Genomic DNA, 25,680 nt, shown 5'->3' with positions numbered 1-25,680 from the left:
AGTTTTGGATTCTGAATTTTTGGAGATTGACTGGCTCATTTTGGAAAATGCATGTTAAGACAGTATGGATGTCCTGTCATGCAGGTATATGTGGAAATTGCCCACAAAGTTTAACCTTCTGATGGTCTGATTCACGTCTGATTGGGACCCTCTGTGAATATCTCCGAACCAGAGCCCAGGATGAAGATATGCACCAGGCACTGGAACTTACCTAAATACATATCCTGGAAATGTTAGGCAGGTTAATATCTGGTTTAACTTATGCTTAGTAAACAAAAAGATATATCCTTTTGTCCTCACTCTGATGATTTGACATGAATGCAAAGAGGTAGGGTCAGACTGTTTTGGGGTTATGGGCTACCACACTAAGGCTCTGCAATGCATTCTGTATGCTGCCTGTGAAACGTGCATGCTATCAAGTCATTTCAACCCAAATATGAGTTACTTTTTATGGAAAACCAATTCATTAGAATGTATCTCATGGTTTCATACGCCATTTCTCTTTTTTTTGGGCCGTTAAATCTTTGCGCCACATGTATGCAAAAAGAACTTACTCTTCTGTTGCCTTTATTGTCTAGACATTTATCATGCTTGAAAAATCTTGAATTTTCTTACATTTTTCACTTTGTTTTTATTGAATGTACATTGTCTTATTGTTTTCTGCTATGACTTCATATAGACCACGATTGCTACTTTTGTTGATGATGAAGTTAATTGTTCACTCTTTTATAAGTTACCATTTCAAACATTGTTTAACATATGCATTACTTGCTACACTCCAGTCTACTGACACAACTAGTGCCCATGTAAGCAGGGAATCTGATTTGCTTCTGCTGAAGAAGTGATGGCCTAGTTATTTTCCTTAGTTCTATCAATGTAACTTTCATGTATGTGGACCATTTATTGCAATGGCATGTTTTAATGGGCATTTTGGGATGTTTGTATATAAGACTCTCAAGATCACAACAAAAGATGTTTAATAATTACTCATTTTATTCCTGAATTGAAATTGCCTCAGAAAATATTTAAAAATTTATGATTAGACTATCTACTGCTAGGAAGTGTCAAACTGAAGGATGAGTCTATTATAGCTAAAATTGTCTACCACTTTTATATTTAATTTGTTTTTCACATGTGATGCACATTGCAGTGCGAATTGTTTAATAATGTTCTACTGTGGAACTTTTCCTCTTCCTACATTAGTAAAATTATAAAAGTTGAAAGTATACAGGCAGGAATATCAGCTTGTCATGATGGAACATATTGAAAGAGATTGGATGACGTAGTACTTTGGGGCACTACAACTCCATTTGTAAAACACTGAATTTGAAATTCATTGGGTGACAATTCCCTTGGGGTCACTGGAAAGGAACTTAGGACAGAAATTTCCTAGGCCCTGAACAATGTGGACATTGGTGAAAAAGTTGGGAGAATCATGTGAGCTCAGCAGTGAGCACTTCTTGATTTTTGAGAGCAAAAAAACTCCCATATTCCAACCAAGTACTGAATGGCAAGATGAAATTCTTACTGGTGAGTGACAAGAGGCCTATTTGCATACATTAGCACACATTAATAGCTGATTATTGCTGCTTGTTTCTCTGGCCCTCCACGTTGGACATTTAGTTGTCAACGTCTCAGGACACAGCCCCCTTTCACGGACATTCACATCAGACATGTACAAACCCCACTGCATCATCAAAACTCAACACAATCCCACTTACAACAAAGTGCTACATTTCAGTGTTGCACTTTTCAAATTTTTGGCAGGCACTTTCAGGGTGCTTCTGGCTGGAGAGGCCAGGCGTGCTGAGTGTGCTGCCCTCTACAATGCCCACCCCTCCACTACCAGCCCCCCACCGCGCACCCCCCCCCCCCCCCCACCCCCACCCCACCCCACCAAAGGCAGGTTGACTTTTCTCAGGTTGAACTCAGGGTTCCACTTGCTGGTATCAGCAACATGCAGGTGGGGTGACCAGCTACCTCTGGCGCATCCTGAGCGGAGATTCCTGGGGAGCTTCCATGTGCTTCCTCCTCTGGCTGGGTGTCTACTGTCACCGTATTGTCCCCTTTTGAGGATGGGGTACTGGAGTACAGTCAACATCATTTACTCTTACTGCTTTGCTGTTGGTGGTGAGCACCTGAGGCTGGGGCACTGCAATATAGATCCATACGTGTACCCAACAAAGAGGCTGAGTTACTGCCGGACCTGGGTCTTCATGTCAGCTGCTAGTTTGTCCACAAAGTCATCCAGATGACTCCTTGCCTGAGACACGCTGGTGCAAACAGCATTAGTGGAGTTTTCCAATTTTTGAGTCAACTAACCCAATATCTCTGATGAACCTGTATGCTGTTCCTGTGTCTGCTTGTGCTTGTGCATTTGTAAGACTTGCTTATTGCCAACATCATGAGGCCCTTTCCAGCCTGGCACTGAGCAGGAGCCTTATCTCTAATAATCCTCCAAGTGTCAGTGACCTGGGGCACATCTCCCTTGGTCAGCTGAGGAGACATAGCAGTGCAAACCTACCAGCATGTGATCCTGACTCTCTAATATAGCTAAAATACTTACCAGAGTGCCTGCGTCTGGGCTGGTGGTGGGTGCAGGAAGCAATCTTGCTGGGGCAACCTCTGATGGGTCTGTGGCTTTCTCCTGAGAGGTGGAGGAGGAGATGTTTTGTTGGGACACCCTGGTCACTGCCAAGTCTATACAGGTGCCTGCAGGAGACAAGGGAAAGAAAGCCATTCCTGAGTGAGTGGGTAGGAGGCACAGAAGCTGTACAGGATCAGTAGGATGGGGTAATTAGTTGTGTGAGTGAGTGAGGGAAGACGTTGCTTTCAACAGTGAAAATGGTAGACAATATGCTTCTTTGGGAGATGAGTACTGTAGCAGAGATTGAATAGCAGAGAAAAAATTGAGGCATTTACTCTGCTTTTACCAAGAAGATCATTAACTTTGTTTTCTGCATTGACATAAATTGCTCTGATACCTTGATATGGCACTATCCATGGCTGAAATCTTGAACCAGGCTAGCAGAGTCTAGTTTGGCTTTTCACCACACCATTCATTTACCAGGGTCTCCTTATCCCTATTAGCAAAGTAGGATGTCAACTTTCCATTGTACGACATTCCTAGATAGACAGAAACCATGCAGGGCAGCTCTGGACTGCCAGTGGTTGACCTGGTGCACACTATTTCAAATATGGCACCTATGCTGGGAAACCAGGAGATCCTGGCAAGTACTTCCACCTATGATATGAGTGGGGTGCCGCTGAGGCACAGTGCAAAGGTAAAGAAGTGCATTTGAGAACATATCAAGACAAATCTCCCTAAACATCATAGAAAAATATCCTTCATGAAATTTACCAAAATTGACACATGGATGCTTTCCAGTAAAATTCAACCCGCAATTATCTTGAGCAAGAAGGCAAAAGCTGCACTGCTACCTCCACCGTGCTGGCACATCCTTCTTGGTTTTGGAATCTTTGTTGCCTGTCAGTCATTGGTACAGGGGAAGTGTTGTACAGACTGTACCCTGTTCCTGGCTTTGTCCCAGCATTTGCCTTTGGCTTTGATTAGTCTGCCCTTCTTTTTTGTGGATGATCTGCAACTTTTCTTTTTCTTTAAATTTCAGTGCGTATTAGTAAGAAAACATATTGGAATGGCACAGTGACTCAATGGTTAGCACTGCAGCCTCACAGCATCAGGGACCCAGGTTCAATTCCAGCCTTGAGCGACTGACTGTGTGGAGCTTGTACATTCTCCCCAAGTCTGCATGGGTTTCCTCCCACAGTCCAAAGATGTGCAGGCTAGGTGTATTGGCCATGCTAAATTGCCCATAGTGTTCAGAGGTGTGTGGGTTGTAGGGGTTTGGGTCTGGGTGGGATGCTCCAAGGGTCGGTGCGGACTTGTTGGGCTGAAGGGCCTGTTTCCACACTGTAGGGATTCTATGATATGCTCCAAGCAGCTTTCTCTTTATAAAGGTTCAGACCTGGAAAAGGGAAGTGGCAGCAAATCATTTCATGTTGCTCATGAATCATTTATTGCCATTCAAAACAGTTCATGGCACATGAAGGGAAGGTGTGGGTTCCATGCTTTTGTGACACTTATCCTGGATGCACTGAGTAAAGAATTTGAAATGGGAAGTATATTATGTTTCAGAAAAACAAGTGAAGCAACATATGCCCATTAGATAAATTAGCAGAAGTAAACAACTTAGCCTAGTGAGTCTGCTGTGCCATTCAATGAGATCCTCAGCTCCACTTTGCTGACTTTTCCCACAAACCCGTAATTCCCTTACTGATCAAAAATCTATCTATCTCAGCCATGAATACACTTAATGGCTGAGCCTCTATAGGCTGCTATGGTAAAGAAACTTCTGAGAGAAGAAATTCTTCAACATTTCTGCCTTAAATATGTAACCCCTTATTCTGGGATCATGCCGTCTGTTCTTAGACTATCCCAAAAGTGAAAGCAACTTTTCCAAAACTTGTCAAGTCCACTAAGAATCTTGGATATTTTAATAAGGTTGTCTTTGATACTTCAAAATTCCTACAGGTATAGGCTCAATGTACACAACCTCTCTCAAAACATGTAAGAGGAGTGTCTCTTCATACCATTTCATACCAGGAGCCAATACGGTGAACCTGCTCTGGCTTGCTTCCAATGCCACTATCTTTCTGTAGGTAAGGTATCCAATTCTGTTCAGTGTTCCAGCTGTAGTCTGTCCAGTGTTCTGTGTAGTTTTAGCAAGACTACCCTATTTCCCCTTGAAATAAAAGTCAATACTCCTTCCTTATTATCTGCTGTACTTGGATGCCTGCTTTTTCTGATTCATAGATGAGGACACTCAAATCCCTCTGTTTTATAGCTTTTTGCAATCTTTCTCAATTTAAATAATATTCAGTTCTTCAATTCTTCCTGCCAAAGTGCACAATGTCACACTTCCCCACATTATATTGCACCTGCCAGGTTTTTTCCCCACTGACTTAACCAGTCTATTTTGCTCTCCAGACTCTGTGTCATCCACACCACTTGCATTCTGACCTATTTTTGTGCCATCTGAAAACTTGGCTATTGTACACTCACTTGCCTCACCCAAGTGATTAATATCTGTTAAAAATCACAAGTTCATTATTGAACCCTGTGGTGCACGACTAGTATTGGTGCCAATCTTCACTCAGTCTTATGTTATCACTCAAAACATAAATCTATTTTTATAACTCCCATTTTAGGGGTGAAGTCAAATGGTTTGGTGGCATAGTAACAATGTCTCTTGCTTCGTAATCCATAGACCTGGACTGTTTGAATCTTGTCATGACATATGAAAAAAAGTCATTTAGTGTCCCTGCCTTTGAGCCAAGTGCTCTGATTTCAAGACCTAACTGTACAGGAGGTGTGGCATAAAATATGTCTGAATAGGTTGATTTAAAAACAAGTGACTGTAACTCCATCTTAAACATCCACAGTTTCAGTAATTGTTTCTTATCTGAACTTAACTAATATCAGCTGCCATCCACATAGAATCAAAAACCTTTTAACATAGGAGGCCATCTTTTCCAGTGTTGGGCAGGAAGCCCTTGAGAATAAACTTCTGAAGTGCATGGTGGGGTGGGGTGTGGAGGGGGGGGGTGTTGGTGAAATCAGTAACTGGCCAGCACATCATTCCCAAACCTTGGCAGCAGTGCCACAAGAGGTTTAATGATCTTACTCTGGTGGTCGAACTGAATCAATGCATTTGACAATCTCATCTCTTCACCAACCATACAACATATCTCATTCTGCTCATTGCGCCAGATCCCTATTGATCACTTCGGACTGAGCCCTAACTGGGAAGTATTCCACTTCACCTTCATACACCAACCAATGCACAGTCTCCACATAGCTCCAGATAGTCAGCCAGGCAAGCACATCACCAAACACATTGACATGAACACTGACATTCTGTCCTTTCTATTTTCAACAGGAGGGAAACAGGATAGTCACCAGAGGATTGCCTCAAATCCACTTTAACAATTAACAAATCATCAGGATCAAGGCCCCCAGAGCCATGGAGTCAGTGACATTAATCAGATGTTAATTATGTTTGGATAGTATGCACCTTGTGGGCATTAGCTGAGGATTCAATCATAACCCTATGTACATATCAACTGGAGCTTAGTTTTTAGCATTCTCATATCAGAATCGTAAAATTCCAACTGTATGTGGACTGAGGCGTGGCAGATGAAGTTTAATTTAGCCAAATACAAAGTGTTGCATTTTGGTAAGGTAAATCAGGGCAGGACTTGTACAGTAAATGGTGCAGCTGTGGGGAGTGTTGCTGAACAGGGAGACCTCGGTACAAGTGCACACTTCCTTTGAAAGTGGATTCGCAGGTAGACACAGAGGTGAAGAAGGCATTTGGTGTGCTTGCTTTCATCGGATAGAACATTGAGTACTGGAGTTGGGAATCTCATATTGTGACTGTACAGGATATTGATGAGACCACTTTTAGAATACTGCGTACAATTCTGGTCACACTTCTAGAGGAAAGAGGTGGTGCAGACAACATTCACAAGGATATTGCCGAGTCCAGACAGTTTGACATATAGGGAGAGGCTGAATAAGCTGGGGTTTTTTTGCCTTGAGCTTTGGAGGCTAATTTGGAGCTTTTGGAGGCTATAAAGTCCTGAGAGGAATGGATTGGATGAAAAGCAAATGTCTTTCCCCTAGGATGGGGGAGTCCAAAACTAGAAGGCGTAAATTTAAGGTGAGAGGGGAAAATTTTAAAAGGACCTGAGGGTTAACTTTTTCTCACACAGTGTGATGTATGTATGGAATGAGATGCCAGAGGAAGTAGTGGAGGTGGGTACAATTACAACATTTAAAAGGAATTTGGATGTGTATACCAATTGGAATGCTTTTGAGGGATATGGACCAAATGCTGGCAAATGGGACTAGGTCAGATGGGACCTCTGGTCAATGAGGATGAGTTGGACTCAAGGGTCTGTTTCTGCTTTTTATGACTATGTGACTCTATGACTCTAAGTTTTTTGCTCCAGGGCTTGAACGAACACCGCACACCCACCCACACACCCCCACATTTGTGTTTACACTGCTGCTTTGCAAGCAATTGCAGTTAATGCAATTGTGACCCGTTGTGGATACCGGAGGTATTCAGCCTGACAACAGTTGGTTTCTGTGAACAATGCAGAGACATGTCTTCAGATTGGAAGAAACAGGCTGTCTCTATCTTTCTGCAGCCAAGTAAGACAGTCAGTTATTTCCTCCCTCCATTTGCTATAAGCTGTTTCTACTAACAAATGACTTTGGAACTGAACAATTAAAGTAGACCTCTTTTTTGTTTCTTTGACAAAGAACTGAAAGAACCTGGGAGGAAGGAGATCTGCTGCTGAAGTACTCATTTGCCTGAGTTACCTTTAGATTTGACTTTGTCAATGCAAACTTGCCTAATGCCTCAGTAGAAGGACTGAAAGTGGTTGTTGGTTTAGGAAGTGAGTGCCTTTTATGTGTAACACTAAACAAACAATGACTTTAGTTCTATCAATAACTAGCTTTCTGGATAACGTCTTCAAATATTTTACCATGTTGACTTTCTTGATTGCAATCTGCAACCATCACCACCCAGCCCACAGAATGAAAATTTTAGCTTTTCTGGCACATATACCCTGAGGGTGGAGGAGCTGAATCAAAATCCCGAAAAGCTTTGAGGGTATACCTACACCAAATAGATAGCCACTTATCAAGAAAGAAAATTACTATCACCTTCTTAAAGATAAGAAAGGAAGGCAATAAGTGCTGGCTTGGCTAATGGCCACCCTATCCTCTGAATGATTAAAACAAAATGGCATTGTGCTTGATTTGCTCCAAAAGTCTGAAAGCTCTGAGGCTCCAATGATACCCTTGCACTCAAAAGAAAAGACTTAACCAATTCTAGGTAGCAAAGTGTGGAGTTGGATGAACACAGCAGGCCAAGCAGCATCTAAGGAGCACAAAAGTTGACGTTTTGGGCCCAGACTCTTCATCAGAAAATCTTTTGTATGCGTATACACATCAGAAAGGCTTTTCTGATGAAGGGTCTAGGCCCGAAACGTCAGCTTTTATGCTCCTAAGATGCTGCTTGGCCTGCTGTGTTCGTCCAACTCCACACTTTGTTATCTCGGATTCTCCAGCATCTGCAGTTCCCATTATCTCTGACCACATAACCAATTCTAAATTGTCACCAATGCTCTGTTTCTATTAAAATTTACTGACTTTCTGGTTATTTCAAATAAACCACAAGATTGGAAACTCACGGCAACGAATTTTAAACTTCAGCACAATATTTTACCCACACAGTAACAATTAACAACAAAACAATTATTGTCTACACCATGAGATAGCAAGAACTGCAGATGCTGAAGCCAGTGATAACCCAGTGTGGAGCTGGAAGAACACAGCAGGCCAGGCAACATCAGAGGAGCAGGAAAGCTAACATTTTGAGTCGGGACCAGAAGGGTCCCCGAACCGAAATGTCAACTTTCCCGCTCCTCTGCTGCTGGCCTGCTGTGTTCCTACAGCTCCACACTGTATTGCCTACATAATGCAGAGCTGTTATATTGCTGCAGACAAAATCTGTGATCTTTTATTGTTGTACAGGGAGGTTGTTAAATTATAGCTTTCAACAAAGGCAACAGATAAGTGAAGAGATTGAGACTGTGAATTTAAGACACATCTGATCTGCAAATAGAAAATGAAATGACTAATGGTCAATAATTGGACGAAATAATGTCCTTACTTCAAAACATAGAATAATGGGTTACTGCAAAAATGTGGAGGTTGACCACTTATTACAAATTGCTAGAATTCATTTGCATTTATTATGAAGAAACAATAACTATCTGCAGGAGAAGAAAACTGCAAAATCTCTCCCTAATGATTGAATTGTCTTCAGTATTTAGCTGCAAGAGAGAAGCTCATTAGAGAGGAGTAGGATGTGCTAAGCAGTTCATTTCTGTTGAACTGAATTAAAATCCAGCAAATATGCTTACTGTCTTAGGAATGCATAAGATTGGCAATTTTGGCGGCAGCATTGAAATCAACGCACAATTAGTGAAATGGATGGAATGATGTGGACAATGGGGAGTGAATTGGTAACATACGGCGAGATTGGCAAAATGAGATTGTCATTGGCAAGAAAAAGTATCTGATTTTCTAATCAATTTTCTACTAATACAGAATGAGTATCTTGCTAGTGAGCAGCAAGAAGCCTAGTTGCATGTATTAACATTTTATTATTAACTAATCTCACCTCATTTACATATATTTTGCTATTTTACACATTCACAGAATTGTAGAATCCCTACATATGCAGAGAGGCCATTTAGCCCAACAATTTTGCATCCAAAGAGCATCTCACCCAGACCCAGATCCCTATCCCATATACCACATTTACCATGGCTAACCTAGCCACCCTGCACATTCCTGCATACTATGGTGCTGTAGAAGCATGATGTGTACATTATGAAGCAAGCAGCAGAAAATTGTGTGAAATAACTTGCTAGAGGTCACCCAGGAAGCCCTCCTTTATATCCTATTGAGATGTTGCCAATTTATTGTCTCCCCTTAAATGCTTCATTGCCCTCAATCAGGGGAACTTTCGACAGCCAGAGACTTCTCCACCATCAAGTGCAGCATCAAATCGCCTTCCAAAGCTTGGCATGGTGGATTAGCCTCTTGGACAGTCAGTGTCAGGGGCTACATTCCAGTAGAGCTCCAAAAGCAGGCCATCATCAGTCCTGCAGTTCCAGTGCGACCAGTCCAGGAATTAGTGGAAAGTTAAGCTGGGTTATCTGGGTTCTGCTGCAGTGGGCAGGACAGGGAAGTTTGTTGTGGTGATTGGAGGCAGCATGCTGGGATACAGAGGAGAAAATAATTCTGACAGAGAGCAAGGCAGCTTACGAGGAAACAATAAATTGGCAACCCCTCAAAAGGTTTCCAGGAAGAGTTCTCTGGATGATCTCTAGCAAGTTATTTCATGCAATTTTCTGCTGCTTACTTCATTATGTATACTATCTCCATGGCATCACACTCCCACTAGCACATACTCACCAGTGGTGAAAGTACATACCATGATATGGTCAAGATTGCTTGTGGTCAGGATTTGTATTCTATATGGCATGACTTTCACACACAGAATTCTATGATTACCGATATCTTAAGCCTGTTCTGTGAAAGTGCCTGATTAATACAGTTGCCCCTTGAATGGCTTCACATCTCTTACAAGTATAACCCATGACCTCAGACATTTTTTAAAAAAAAATTTAGTCCACCATCCTGGGTATGGTTGCAGCCATTTTTCACATACACTGCACATTTGTGATTTGGCTGGGGATGAAGGTGTCGCAGGTGACCCCTTGCTGTGTGGTCCACAAACTCAGACTCTTAATTTAGGTGACCCATACAAACCTTCCTGTCCATTCTTCCTTATACTCCCTTCAACCCCATCAATTCAAAGCTTCCTCAAACTTCCATGCAACTCTCTCATTTCAGTTTGATCTCCTAACATTACCCACTGAGACCTGGACCAACAGCTTAGTCACACAAAAAATTGTGATTTGTCTCCCCATCAAAACTGTGGTGGTGATCGTCAAAGACCCCTCCTCCTGCACTAACTCATGTCTTCCTTTACACTATCATCTCTCAACATTATACCTTGAGTTTCTTCCCCGTCACAGTTGCAGTCCCTTCTGCATTCCAGAATACTTCCTCTAATTCCCACTATTGACTTCCTCCACATGCCCACTTCAGCAATGGCCACAGGACACGCTGCGATTTTCATAATTCAATACTGATCGTGTTCAAGATCTTTGACTGAACTCTGTGAAACCCTGACTGACTTATCATTATTCCGTGGACTATTTACACTAGGCCTGCAGGATTGACGATGGCCCATTCCCCTGACTGTGAAAGACGCCGAAACTGACTGCTCAAACATCCAAATGACTATGATCTCAGTCCAGAATCTAGAGCAGTCACTACATTTGCTGATTGTGGCAAGTCCGCTGACTAGTGACAGTTTCTCTCTCTCCCGCCCCCCAACCCCCAACCCTGACTTGGACCCAAGATCTACTTCCCTTTGACTTGAGTGATTACGATTTGGTTGAAACATTTTCAGTGTTTTTGCCTTGTACTTTGCTGCTACAAGTTGCAGGTGTGATATTGACCAAGGAGCAGATTTCACTGTAAGGGGCTGTGTCACTGTCCTTGTCTCCACTTCAACACACATCAGTCTTTCTCCTTGTCTTGACTGCCCCGTTTGCTTTTGGCAATGAATCCCCTTTTAACTTTCTTCACCAATGAATGTACAGATCCCTAGGACTTTGTTTGTTCTAGACCTCTTAATGACTTTGACAAACACCCCCTAGACATGATTGACTAGATCCTTGACCGTTTGTGATGGCAAATCTGACCACTGCCACTGTCTGGATTGTAGCCAGATATATTCCCTGAATGTTATTGGCCTGAGCAAATGCCAGATTGTGGCCAAGCCCCTGGAATGTGCATGGACCATGCCCTTGGCTGATCGTGACTTCTCTCTTGATTAGCCACACATGTGAAGACACGGCATAGATGCTGCGAGTGTGCAGTTTTACAACAGACAATAAATCTCTTTTAATAGGCAATGATTGCCTAGTGAGAATCTCACTTTGCTACCTGATACTCAATTAAAAGATGTATTATGTTGCTGTCAACATTGAGATAGGTCTGACTGGACCTCTTGTGTCAGATTTTGCACCAGAAACCACTCTGCTTAGGCCCATAAAGATTATGCCCGGAGGCTTTTATTTCAGTCGTCAGCACTTGACGCTGTTTGAAATGACATTCAATTTATTTTATATATGTATAGCCATTCTCCACGATGAACCGTAGGCATTTCTCGGTCAGAGAAATTCAGCAGTGTACAGCATGAGGGGCATTTCTCCAGATCTAGCATGGGACAAATCAAGGATGCAGGCTTTTATGAACTGCCAGCACTTGTACAGGGATCCAAGCTGTGTCATTGGCGTTTTGCACCATCCTGTTACCTTCTAATGTAACTGACCCCTACTACAAAAGTCTATTGTATCTGAATAGTCCAATTCCTTGAATTCTGCTCTTTAAGTGTTATCTACATTTCAGTTTGCAAAACCCGCTTTACTGTCTCTATCAGAAAGAGGTGAGTAGGCATAACATTTCTGTTATATTATTTCTGTCTAATCTTAGAAATGCTACCATGGTAACAGTAGTGCTGCGGTGTTTCTGTGAAACTGCACTGTGGAGCTCAATATTTCTTTAAGTGAAAATGTTCTTGTTCAGATGACTAAATAAGAAATGAGGGTAGAAATACATCTTGGGCAGCAATGCAAAATAAAATATCATTTGCCATCTGTTATATTAACAAATCCTTATTCAGTTCTATTGAGCTGAGTCTGAATTATATGGAGTTTTTTTTGGAGGATTTCGGCCATGAAGATGAATGCGTTTTCTTGCCCTATTCTTACCAAACTTGGTACTTTGACTACTACAGCGTCTTTTGTGTTGATTCCAATGCCATCTTACCATGAGGTGTACCATAGCTACACACCACAGCGGATATTCCAGACTTAACCAGTATCCCTTGGTCCTGCGCAATCTTTAAAAGCTTCCTCAGAGACAGTAAGAACTGGCGATGCTGGAGTCAGAGATAACACAGTGTGGAGCTGGAGACACACAACAGGCCAGGTAGCATCAGAGGAGCAGGGAAGTTGAAGTTTCGTGTCTTGATCATTCTTCAGAAATGGGGAGGGGAAGGGAGCTCAGAAATAAACAGTGAGGAGGGATGGAGCTGAGGTTGGTAGATGGGATGGTGATAGATGAGTGCAGGTCGGGAGTGCTGGGGATTGGTTAGTGAGGAGGAAGGAGTAGATAGTTGGGAGAAGATGGATAGGTTGTGTCAACTCAAGGAGGTGGGGATCAGAGGGAGGTTGGTCATGGGTTGAGGCCAGCAGTGGGGAGATTTTGAAACTGGTGAAATCCATATTTAGGCCATTTGGCTGTAGATTCCTGAGGCGGAATATGAGGTGTTGCTCCTTCAGTTTGCGGGTGGCCTCGTTGTGACATCGGGTTGGGCATGTCTCCCAGGGAGTGAAAAGGGGAGTTAAAATGGTTTGTGACTGGGAGGTGTTGTCATTTGTCATGAACAGAGTGCAGGTGCTCTACAAAGCAGTCTCCGAGGCTCAGCTTGGTCTCATCGATGTAGAGGAGGCCACATCGGGAGCAGCGGATGCAATAGACCACATTGATGGATGTGCAGGTGAACCGGGATTTACAAGTTTCAAAACCTCCCCACCACCGACCTCATCCCATGACCAACCCTCCCTCTCATCCCGCCTCCTTGACCTGACACAACCTGTCCATCTTCTCTCCCACCTACCTATCCCTCCTAACTCACTGACCAAACCTCACCATTCTCTAACTGCACTCACCAATCACCATCCAACTATCTTCCCAAGCCCCACCTCTCCTTTCTATTTATTTCTGAGCTCCCTTCCACCTCCCTCCATTTCTGAAGAAGGGCCCCAACCCAAAACATCAAATTTCCTGCTCTGCTGATGCTGCCTGGCCTGCTGCGTTCCTCCAACTCCACAGTGTGTTATCTTTAAAAGCTGGTTGTGCATGCGGACAAATGTTATCAGTTAGGAACTACCTTGTGCAATTCCTAACATTTACCCGAAACAAAGCAGGCAGGGGAAATCACATCCCACTGTATAGGCAGGGACCTGGAAATCTTGCAGTGCAGAGGCAGGATTTCCTCTTCTTCTTGACTAGGAGTGGAAGCCAAGATATCAGATCATGTTAGCCTGGTCGAAAGTTGCAACTAGTTTAAATCAGCGTCAGTCATCTAAAGGAATGCACAGTATTGTAGAAAGAAAGCCTACCTTCTCTACACTGACAACACAAGCACCATTATCTTCTTTCTGACACCTCATAACCACTCTATCTCTGCTGTATCCACCACTCAGGTTAATTGTCGACCACTTTCCTCCAACCATGACACCACTAACCCTGAATGCCCTCTGTGCTGCTTACTCCCTCATTTGGGACACCACCTGAACCACACCAAAAGTAACACTTTCACCCACTTTCACATCCCTTTATACTTGCCTCTGTCTCTTTCAAGGAGGAAAACAGCCCTTAGTAGGGCAGAAAACTCAAGACAGGTAGAAGGCTACCCAGCATTCAGCTCTTCAATGCTTGTGTTGAGAACATCCTGACCCTGTTTCCAAGCTGCTGGACTCACATTAGAGGCTTCCTTGTCTTGCTGTACCAAAACCCCTGATCCAAGGCTATCCCATTTCACTTCACTGACACCCATTGACAACCACGAAAAGCTTCCTGCCTTTTTGCCTGAGTGAAATGGTGAGATAAAATGAGCCTGGTGCCTCTGGCTGAAGGGGAAGAAACACAAAAAGACAAGGCAATGTAATACAAGACAGGGGTGTTGTGACAGGCTCAGATTAAGTGAGTGCCATGACAGTGAGTGAAGAGTCCAGAGATGCAGCATGGTCCAACCCATGAGCTGGGTACATGTCCCTGATGGCACAGCATTCTTGCAGGAGTATTAAAAGAAAAGCCACCAGTATGCAGCCCAAAGTGAAATTCAGAAATGACCTATAAGTAGACTGGAGAAGTTCCAAGAGGATTCAGCACATATTGGGTGGCAATGTCTCTGGATATGACATGCATTTAGCCATTTCCCATTGAGTGTCCTCTGAAATAAATAATGCTCTGTGTCCAACATGGAGATTGTTCAGAACAGCGGCCTGCTGAATCGGCCATGCATTCACTCTGGTTTCTGTGTTGATATTTCTTGACATTTAGTTTGTTTGCTATGTTGCTGCCTAGTTAGAAAATTGCCGCGCCTCCTGTGAAAAGTGGAAGAGATTGAGCAAGATGCTCCAGATGTTGAGATGAGCCTTACTAGATGTGTTGTTTGATCCTGTCACAAATCTCGTCATAGTCCACATTATTCAAACCCCTATAAGATTTCATTTATTGATATTGGTGTAACTTAATATGGGTTTGAGCAATTTAATATTATGTAACAGGCAGATGTTGCGATGCCACCTGTTTTGTGCAGTTACTCAAGACAGATTTTATCCATTAATTATTTTTAAAAACTAAACTGGCTGGATGCTGATCAAGCTTGAAGCATGTGAAATGTTTTATAGCCACCATAGAAATTTAAACATTACAACTATCAAGTCTCATACTTTATCTTGTAGAAACTCTTTGATTTTAAGCTTTGTCTGAAAAAGAGTGCTCATTATTGTCAGCGAGAAAATGAATTTACTTGAACAGTTTAGTGACCAGCTGTCATATCGATATAAAAACAGAAAATCCCGAAGAAACTTAGTAGATCTGGCAATATCTATGGAGAGAGAAACAATGTTAACAGTCCAAGTCTGATTTGAATCTTCTTTAGAATTCCAGACACGAAGAGTTCCAAAGAAGATTCTGCTTCCCTGCCAGACCTGCTGAGCTTCTCCAGAATTTTCTGTTTTTATTTCAGATTTCCAGAATCTGCAGTATTTTGCTGCTAGCTAACTTATTGATTCTTGTCATATGGATGCACCTGAAAATTAGGGTTCATTTCCTCATGCCCCTTTAAAAACTTAAGGCAAAAGTATTGATCGTTGAATATGAGAATCAGTGACAAAGTGGAGATGCCAACATGTTTATTTAGAAACATCCAAATTAAAATTAACCATAGAGGTCTAGAAATATAATAGGAAGCACCACTTTTTGGAACCCAATGCACCACCTGGCACTATTCCCTGTCCACTATATTGGGATCACATTAGATTGGTTAGTGACCATAACATCCAGGTGCTGCACATTTAATGATTTTAAGACAGATTCTGAGGTGCCACATATATCAAGAGATTCTTCAGCAACCCTCAGATACAAATACTTCTACACTTGAACTCACAAGGAGGTCACAAACCTAATTCACATAGATCTGATGTTGATTCAATGTATGTTTATTTAATTCATTCATGAAGGGCATCAAGAAGCATCAGTTGCTATATGATGTGTGTTTGCACCATGTGTTTCTGATAAAATTATTTAGGTATATGAGCTTATAGTACAGCAGCTGTTTTCTTGTTGGCCTTTAAATTTGAATATGAGGAGCCTACTGGCAATAATGGCACGGTGTCTCAGTGGTTAGCACCAGGGACCCAGGTTCGATTCCAGCCTCGGGCGACTGTCTGTGCGGAGTTTACAAGTTCTCCCCGTGTCTGCGTGGGTTTCCTCCAGGTGCTCTGGTTTCCTCCCAAAGTCCAAAAATATGCAGGCTAGGTGCTTGGCCGTGCTAAAGCACCTGTAGTATTCAGGGGTGTGTGGGTTATAGGGGGATGGGTCTGGGTGGGATATATCAAGGGACGGTGTGGGCTTGTTGGGCCGAAGGGCCTGTTTCCACACTGTAGGGCATCTAATCAAATTTAAATAATAAGTTGATTATTGGTGTTAATGCTGTTAAATCTTAACTCTTTAGCTGGTGATGGGTTTGTAGATAACAGGCTCATGCAAAATACTGCTGCGAGTCTACAGAAAACAATTGAAAATTTTCAAAAGAATAGAAGTTTTTAAATTCATTCAACGTGCATCACTGGCTGAGCCAGTATGAATTGCCCTTGAGAAAGTGGTGGTGAGTTGTGTTCTTGAACTGCTACTGTCCATATGGTGTAGGTAGAGCCATTGTTCTGTTTGTGAGGAGGACCCAGGAATTTGACCCAGTGACAGTGGGTGAACAGTGATATAGTTCCAAGTTAGAATGGTATGAAGCCTGAAGGTCAACTTGCAGGCAGTAGTGTTTCCATGAACCTGCTGCCCTTAATTGGGGAAGGCAGCGGCCCGAGTGGTATTATCACTGGATTGTTAATCCAGAGACCAAGATATTGTTCTGGGGACCTGAGTTTGAACCCTACCATGGCAGATGGTGGAATCTGAATTCAGCAAAATATCTGGAATTAAGATGACCATGAATGATGACCATGAATCCATTGTCAGTTGTTGGAAAAAACCCATCTAGTTCAGTAATATCCTTTAGGGAAGGAAGCTGCCATCCTTACCTGGTCTGGCCTACATGTGACTCCAGAACCATAACAATGCGGTTGACTCTGAACTGCCCCCTGGGCAATTAGGGAAGGACAATAAATGCTGCCTAGCCAGCAACGCTGTCATCCTGTGAATGTATAAAGAAGGGAAAAAGAAATTTCTAGGGGTTAGAGGCTGGGATTTTGGAATGAAGCTTAAAGTCTAATTTATACTGAGCATCATCAGAGACGCATTGAAAGCATGTCATCAGTTTTTTGACTCAAAGGCCAAAATTAATTTTTTTTATATCCTTTACTTTTTCATTTGGTTGGTATTTATTATACGTAATCTAACCTACTCCACCTGGTAAGGCACTTAAATAAACTAACATATAATCCAATTCCAGTGTTGCTGCTGGAAGAGCATTTGATCTATGCGGACAACTTGGTGCTCTACAGTAGCTTTTTAACTACTTGCTAACACAAAACCTGTTGACCAAGGTGCTCATATGATAATTACTGATAGTGATAAGAAACGTCTGTGTCTTCTGATTATTATCAGTGAATCTTTTCCAATGTTGCTCGTGATAAATCAAAACAAATACTATTTTATAATTGATAGCCACTGTACAATGTAAAACAAATTGAAGGTGAAATTTGACTAATAGGACCCAGAAAATGCTTGGTTTCTAGGTGGAAAACAAAGGGAAAAGAGCCAGAGACTCATTTCCCTGAGCATTTTGCATTGCTGAAAGTCCTGTGGCAGCCAACAGAAGAAATAGAACACAGAACAGAAAATAATACAGCATGGGAACAGGCCCTTCAGTCTACCTTGTCTGTGCTGTCTATAAAGCTATTCTAAACTAATCCCATCTGCCTACACACAGTCCCTATCTCTCTTACTCACCTGTTCACGTGCCTGTATATATGCCTCTTAAAAACATTGCTATTGTGTCCATTTCAATACATTCCTAACACCTTCCATCCTCTGTAACCCAAATCTTGCCTTGCACATCACCTTTAAACTTTCCCCCACTCATCTTCAAGTCATGTATGGACTATGTTCTCCAGGTGATTGCTTCACATTTGATGTGGGGAATTAAGGGGGTGTTTTCAAAGGTAAGCCCAAAGTAAGATGGAACTATCGCTAATGGAAGAATGTTTAATTTCTGAAAGTTAACACTGCATTTGGGCAATAAATGTTTAATCGTTATTTTGTGAGAAAAGTATACAGGCTGGAAGGTGATTTTATTCCTGTTCCACATTTATTGATTTGCTAATTTCTATGAGAACCCTTTTGTGATGTTCAAAGTTGTGGAAGCATTGTTAAAATGTAAGTGTCTCCAGTATTTAATATATTATCTTTTTTTAAAAGTTGCGAATTGGGATCCATTCTGGCTCTGTACTGGCAGGAGTTGTTGGTGTGAAGATGCCTCGTTACTGCTTATTTGGAAACAACGTTACTCTGGCCAGCAAATTTGAGTCGGGAAGTCAACCACGACGCATTAATGTCAGTCCCACGACACACCAGTAAGTACAAACACAGCATAGCTCACTAATATGTGGTAGTACAGCTAATGACAGGATCAATGACATGTTTTTTCATGCAAAGTGCCTCACGCGTCAGCTTGGATCTAAGAATGTAGAGAAAATTGTGATATCTGATGACTGTCACCTAATAGATATCCTTCTCTACATCATGAACGCACAATACAGTGACCAAAACTAATCTGACATTTCAGGTGTGAAAATTCCTCCTGTTTTTTCCTAGCTCTATTTACTGAAGTAAATCTCAGGACTTTTTTTTTCCTTTTCAATTGTCTGCCCTCTCTATTAGACCAGAGTTTCTTCTTTGCTGTACCTGGGGAATGTTACTTTTATCTTCGCTGTCCTGGCAAATGGAATGATGATGGTAGTTCCATCCATTATGGGGTAGCACTGTGGCTCAGTGGTTAGCATTTCTGCCACGCAGCACCAGTAATCTGGGTTTGATTCCACCCTTAGGCAACCGTCTGTGTGGAGTTTGCATATTCTCCCCATGTCTACATGGGTTTCCTTCGGCTGGTCCGGTTTCCTCCCATAGCCCAAAGATGTGCAGGTTAGGTAAATGAGCCATGCTAAATTTCCTATAGTGTTCAGGGATGTGTAGATTAGGTGGGTTACATGGGGATGGGTCTAGGTGGCATGCTCTGAGTTTGTGTGGACTTGTTGGGCTGAAGGGCCTGTTTCCACACTGTAGGGATTCTATTCCAGTGTGGTGAGACTGGCAGTAGGCTTCAACACCAACATTTCTTCTAAATTGCGCAGGTGCACAGTTGCTCAGCAGTCCAGAACATACTGCAAAAGCTACATCCCTTTCAAAACGCATGTGCATGTAATAGTTTTAAAGGTATCAAACAGTGTCACAGGTTCCGTGAAAAATAAGTTAGAGGGAATGTGCTCACTATCCAAAGTTTTCATTATTTTCTGCACAATCTTATCCAATTTCAGATGGAATCATGGAGGAAGCTTCTCCACAACTCCAGATTCCTTTGTGATCTCGAGTCTCCTAATCTTGTCAATGATAGAGAAGCTTCTGTTTAAAATTTGGACAGACACTCACAAAATTGGCAGTATACCACTCTGCAGCGTAATGCCTACCCTGAAGTTTTCAGTTATTTAATTAGAACTTTTTTTAAATAAAATTTGTAAGGTGTAATATGTTTCTCTGTAAGTATAGTTGTTCCATTTCATTTTTCGGCAATCACATTGGACTGTTCAGAGCTCTGTTGTACTCAATTACAAAACAAAGTATCTTAAAACCCAACGCTAAGGATTGCAGTTGTGCACAGAGCAACAGCACTAAGCAACCTAACTTGATTTGCATTGAGTGCCATTAAATTCTAAGCTCCATGAGACTGGCGTGTATAAATCCAGCTCATTGCATTTTGTAAGGTATGCTGTTCAGCAATATTCTAATTGGCTCCTTCAGCTGGTGAGAATGTGTTTCATAGAAGGATCTGCTCTAGGCTACCAGATTTAGATTTCAATCATCATCATTAACACATGACCATAAAAATCAACTAAGTGCTTTTATTAATGCATTTTGAATATTTTGTAACACTCATAACAATATGTTGGATCAGGCATTACCGAACTAATTGGTTCCTGCTAACATCTAGCTCTCAGAATGGGAAAAGGTAGCACATCTAATTATTTTGACATTTGCAAGCCAATTTTCAGCAGGCTAAATCTTTCCCTCTTCCAGGATTGGGTTATGTTAATTATTGCTGGCTATTTTGGTATTTCTTTTCATCGCTATTAATTCATTTCATAGGCTTAATGGCTTAGAAATTAAAATGTGCTGCGCTCATTTTAGAGGATTGAAACCAGAACCTAAGAGTTCAAGATGAACATGTACCTAAGCTGGGATTGAACCTCCTTGCCGTATTGGATGGGATGTACCATTGCCAGTCAAATTCATAAACTTATTTTAAAACAACGCTGGTAATGGATTTTCTTTCTGAATTCAACAGTCATGAAACCCTAGTAACTATCATCCCTTCAACCAGAATAAACTCTGTTTCACTCTACCTTCACAATTGTTAGCCTAATTTGACAACAAAAATGAGCATTAAAGCTTAATTTTTAAAAAAACTACAAGAATTAATTATAGAATCGATTTTGTACAAAAACTCTGGTACTTATTGAGTGTGCTCATTTAACTATAGCTTATTATTCTTAAGTCGTGGCTCCCCAAAATCTTCAAATCCTTCAGCAAACCTTGCGAATCTACCAATTTGAAGGACAAATCCAGAAAGAACTTGGAAACTTCATCACTTGCAGGTTCCTGTTGCACTAACATATATCATCATGACTTGGACATATATTATCATCCTTCCTTTGTTACTGTGAGAGAAATCTGGAACTCCCTAATTAACAGCATTACGTGAAATTCTTCACTATATGGACTGCGTGATTCAAGAAGGTTGCCCTTTGCCACCTCCTGAATAGTAACCAAGGATAGCAATTATTTTCTCTCACAGGATACGGCTGGGCCAGCAATAATCCCACATCTCTAGTTGCCCTCAAGTGCTGGTGAGTTACTTTCTTGAATTGCTGCAGCCCATTTGGTGTAGGTTCGTACAAAAAGCTGTTAGAGACAGAGTTCCAGAATTTTGATCCAACGGCCAAGTCAGGATGGTGAGTGGTTAGAAGGGGAACCTGCAGGTGGTTGTGCTCCTATGTATGTGTTGCCCTTGCCTTCTAAGATAGTCATGCTTGTGGGCTTGGAACGTATGAAATGAGCCTTGCTGAATTTCTGCAGTGCATCTTGTAGATTGTACACACTGCTGAAACTCAGCATCAGTGAATTACAGTTTGAGAGTTTGTGGATGTGATGCCAATCCAGTCAGCTGCATTGTCCTGGATAGTGTCAAGCTTCTTGAATGTAGTTGCAGTTGAACTCATCTAGGCAAGTGGGGAGTATTCCTTTGCACCTATGTCTTTTAGATCATGGACAGTCTTTTGGGAGTCAGGGTATGAGTTACTTGCTACAAGGTTTGTAGTGTCCGACCTGCTTTTGTAGCCACAGTACTTCTCAGGCTAGTCCATTTCAGTTTCCAGTCAATGGTAAGTCCCTGAATGTTGATAGTAGGGGATTCAGTGATGGTGATACCCCTAATTTCCAAGGAGCGATGTTTAGATTTTCTTTTGTTGGAGATTATCATTGGTCTGGCACTTGCCTGACTCTTACTTGCCACTTGTCGGCTGAAACCCAGTATTATCCAGGTCTTGCTACGTTTGGGAATGGAGTCCTTCAGTATCTAATGAGTTATAAATGGTTCTGAATATTGTGCAATCTTCAGCAAGTATCCCAGATTCTGACCTTGTGATGAATGGAAAGTCATTGATGAAGCAGCTGAAAATGGTTGGGCCACGGACACTATCCTGAGGAACACCTGCAGAGATGACTGTTCTCCAACATCATGGTGGCTCAGTGGTTAGCACTGTTACTTCACAGTACCAGTGGCCCAGGTTTGATTCCAGCATTGGGCAACAGTCTGTGTGGAGTTTGCACATTTCCCCATCTCTGTGTGGGTTTCCACCGGGTGCCCTGGTTTCCTCTCAAAGTCCAAAAATGTGCAGGTTGGGTGGACTGGCAATGCTAAATTGCTCTTAGTGTCCAGAGATGTGCAGGTTAGGTGGGCTAGCCATTGGTAGTGCAGATTTACAGGAATACGGTAGGGAGGTGGGTTTGGGTTGGATGCTGTCTGGAGGGTTGGTGTGGATTTCATGGGCTGAATGGCCTGCTTCTACACTGCAGAGATTCAATGGATTGTATGAACTGTGATCATCTTCCAATGTGCCAGGTATGACTCCAACCAACAGTTTTCTCCCTGATTCCTGTTGATTCCAACTTTGTTAGAGCACTTCGATGAAGTAATCAGTCAAATGTGGTCTTGATGTCAAGCATAGTCACTCTCTCTCTTCCTGTGGTGTTCAGTTCTTTTGTCCATGTTTGAATTAAGGCCATAACGAGGAGCTGGATGGCCCTGGTGGAATCCAAACTGGGGATCAGTGAGCAGGGTTTAGCTAAGCAAGTGCTGTTAGAAGTACTGTTGATGGTACCTTGTGTTGCTTTACTGATGTTCGTCAATGGACTAATGAAGCAGTGATTGGCTTGGTTGAATTTGTCCTGCTTTTTGTGTGTGGGACATATCTGGGCAATTTTCCACATTACCTGGCAGATGCCAGTGTTGTAGCTATACTGGAATAGCTTGGCCAAGGGCATGGAATATTCTGGGGACACAATTTTTCAGTACTATTGTTGGAATGTTGTCAGGGCCCACAGCCTTTGCATTACCCAGTGCCTCCAGATATTTCTTCTTATTTTGTGGAGATTCAAATAGTGGGAGCTTTTGAGGAGCCCTGTTATCTGTGCGCTTGGCTTCAGGTTGGAGCATCTTAGCCTGGTACGTACGGTGCACTGCTGGTTGAGTACAAATCTAATTATGGCTGAAGTACTTCTGCTTACACATCTAATTATTACTGTTTTGCCTCATTGGTAGGTTTGTCAATGCCAAAATCACAAGGAATAGAAGCAGGTCTGGCCATTGGGATCACAGAGTCTGCTCCACCATTTAGTATGTTCAGGGCTGTTTTGATTATCATCTTAACTCTGCTTCTCTGTCTGGCTCCAATAAACACAGTTTTTCTTTTGTCTTATTCTTCCATGGAATGTGGGTGTTGCTTGCCCACCCAGCATTTTTGCCCATTGTTAATTGCATTTCAGAGGCATTTAAGAGTGTATAAGTCTATTACCACTAGTCCGAAGTCTATGTCTGCCAGACTAGGAAAGATGGCCAATTTCCTTACCTAAAAGGCCTCTGTGAACCAGCCTTTTAATTCTAGATCTTTTATACTGAATTCAAATTTCACCAGCTGCCATCATAGGATTCATACCCGAATTGCCGAAACATTTGTCTGGGACACTGGATTACTAGTCGTGTGAAATTACCACAATGTTTCCACCTCCCCATAGCAATCAGTCGAACCATGAAACTAAATTGAATCATACAAGGACTCAGAAAACACAAACTTTGCACTTCCTTGGAGCAGATATCCTGAGCATTCTTATACAGAACAATGCAGATGAAGTATAGAGAATCTGAAACTGCAGATCTCCCCAAGCTATTACCAAATCCCATCCATACGCATTACTCAGCTTTCCCTTCTCACTGTAACGCGGAAATGCATAAAAATTATGTAGAATATTCTGTATACAAATTGTATTTGGAAGGCACAACCTTGAATCAGACTCCTAAATTTAATCCTTATTTCATGCAATTGTAAGCATTGAAGTGCAACCCGCTAGCACCATCAGCAGCCCAAAACAGGATAGCACCTGTGTCTGTCTTATTAATATTTACAAGCGCTGGTGCAATGATGTATGTCTGAGGCAGCAGTTAATTACCATTTGGTGAGTCACCATGCACAGATTAAGAGGCACATGTCAAGAATTTGAACAATGAGCTGCTGAGCTGCTGCTCTGCTGCCTCAATGACAGCGCTCAATGACTAAATTGGATCAGTGCAGTAAAATTGAGAGACCACCAGTCTCCTGGCCATTTTTGGGGATAGATGATGGAAATATTGGATTTTGACCAAAACATTAGCCAGCTATTGGTACAGATAGGGTAACATATTGACTAGCTCTATGGTTGCCCATGTGATAACCTGGAAAGTGGGTTGAAAGGTTGAGGGTGGGGGAAAAATATCACTGCCCTTGAATGCCAAACATCTGATGCAGGCTGGCTGCAGATGTCCCTGGCCTAAGAACTCATAACCTGTTGAGGTTTGATCATTGCCAGATAATTCTGCCAATGTTCACGGTGAATATAGCCAATCGGACTCTGGTACATGCTGATTTCTTTCATTTTGCGTCATAGCAATAAGAAGTACAATGTTTAATGTTAGTGAGAATCAACCACCACCATTAGTTTGAATATAACTTCTGATTGCTAGGAGACTTAAAAGCTTTTACTTAAAAGTGCTGTGACTTGCTCAAGAATCTGTATTTTAGGTGTCTTCTCATTAAAGTTCTTTCTATTCTTCTGATATCTTCTTAATTAAATCTGCTTTCTGATGATTGCGAAGGTTTTCACAATTTTATTTCAACATAAAATTTCCTTACTATTACAAAAAGTCTCTACACAATACAGGGGATGATAAAAGCCAAATGTCCCAACTTTGCATGAAAAGAGTAATCAAGGTAAAATTCAAGAATTCCCAAACATTATCTACTTACTTATAAGTTCCATTATCTGTGGAAATTCCATTTTTGCCAAGCAATGATGCACAAGCTGAGCAAACCGAATGCAAGGAGGAAGGATAATTTAGGATTGTGTACAGTTTAGAGTAAGACTAGGGCTAGTCAAGGACTGTAGTGGGAAATTGTGTGTGGAGTCTGAAGAGATAGGAGAGGCACTAAGTGAATATTTTTCGTCAGTATTCACACTGAAAAAAAACAATGTTGTCAAGGAGAATACTGAGATACAGGCTATTAGACTAGATGGGATTGGGCTTCATGAGGAGGCGGTCTTAGCAATTCTGGAAGGTGTGAAAATAGATAAGTCCTCTGGGCTGGATGGGATGTATCCTAGGATTCTCTGGGAAGCTAGGGAGGAGATTGCAGAACGTGTGGCTTTGATCTTTATGTCATCGTTATCTTCAGGAATAGTGCCAGAAGACTGGAGGAGAGCAAATGTCATCCCCTTGTTCAAGAAGAGAAGGAGGGACAGTCCTGTAATTACAGACCAGTGAGCCTTATTTTAGTTGTGGGTAAAGTGTTGGAAAGGATTATAAGAGAGAGAATTTAGAATTTATAATCATCCAGAAAGGAGTAATTTGATTAGGGATAGTCAACACGGTTTTGTGAAGGGTAGGTCGTGCCTCACAAACCTTATTGAGTTCTTTGAGAAGGTGATGAAACAGGTGGATGAGGGAAAAGCGGTTGATGTGGTGTGTATGGATTTCAGTAAAACATTTGAAAAGGTTCCCCATGGTAGGCTATGGCATAAAATATGGAGCCATGGGATTGAGGGTG

The 25,680-nt window shown here is 42.0% G+C and overlaps 1 protein-coding gene across 3 annotated transcripts in view; it reads left to right on the top strand.

Annotated features, from left to right (window-relative positions):
• Positions 1-25,680, top strand: part of gucy1a2 (guanylate cyclase 1, soluble, alpha 2) — a 216,851-nt gene that overhangs the window by 171,378 nt on the left and 19,793 nt on the right. For all 3 annotated transcript variants that reach the window (XR_007247831.1, XM_048533630.1, XM_048533629.2), the window contains exon 7: positions 18,470-18,624. Coding sequence is in view for 2 of the 3 variants with exons in the window: in XM_048533630.1 (XP_048389587.1) it covers positions 18,470-18,624 (155 nt within the window). In the remaining variant the exon portion in view is untranslated. The remainder of the gene's footprint in view (positions 1-18,469; positions 18,625-25,680) is intronic.

The sequence above is a fragment of the Stegostoma tigrinum genome, chromosome 6 (genome assembly GCF_030684315.1).
Source record: "Stegostoma tigrinum isolate sSteTig4 chromosome 6, sSteTig4.hap1, whole genome shotgun sequence".
NCBI classification, from domain to species: Eukaryota; Metazoa; Chordata; class Chondrichthyes; order Orectolobiformes; family Stegostomatidae; genus Stegostoma; species Stegostoma tigrinum.
This window is presented reverse-complemented; position numbering and strand designations above follow the sequence as displayed.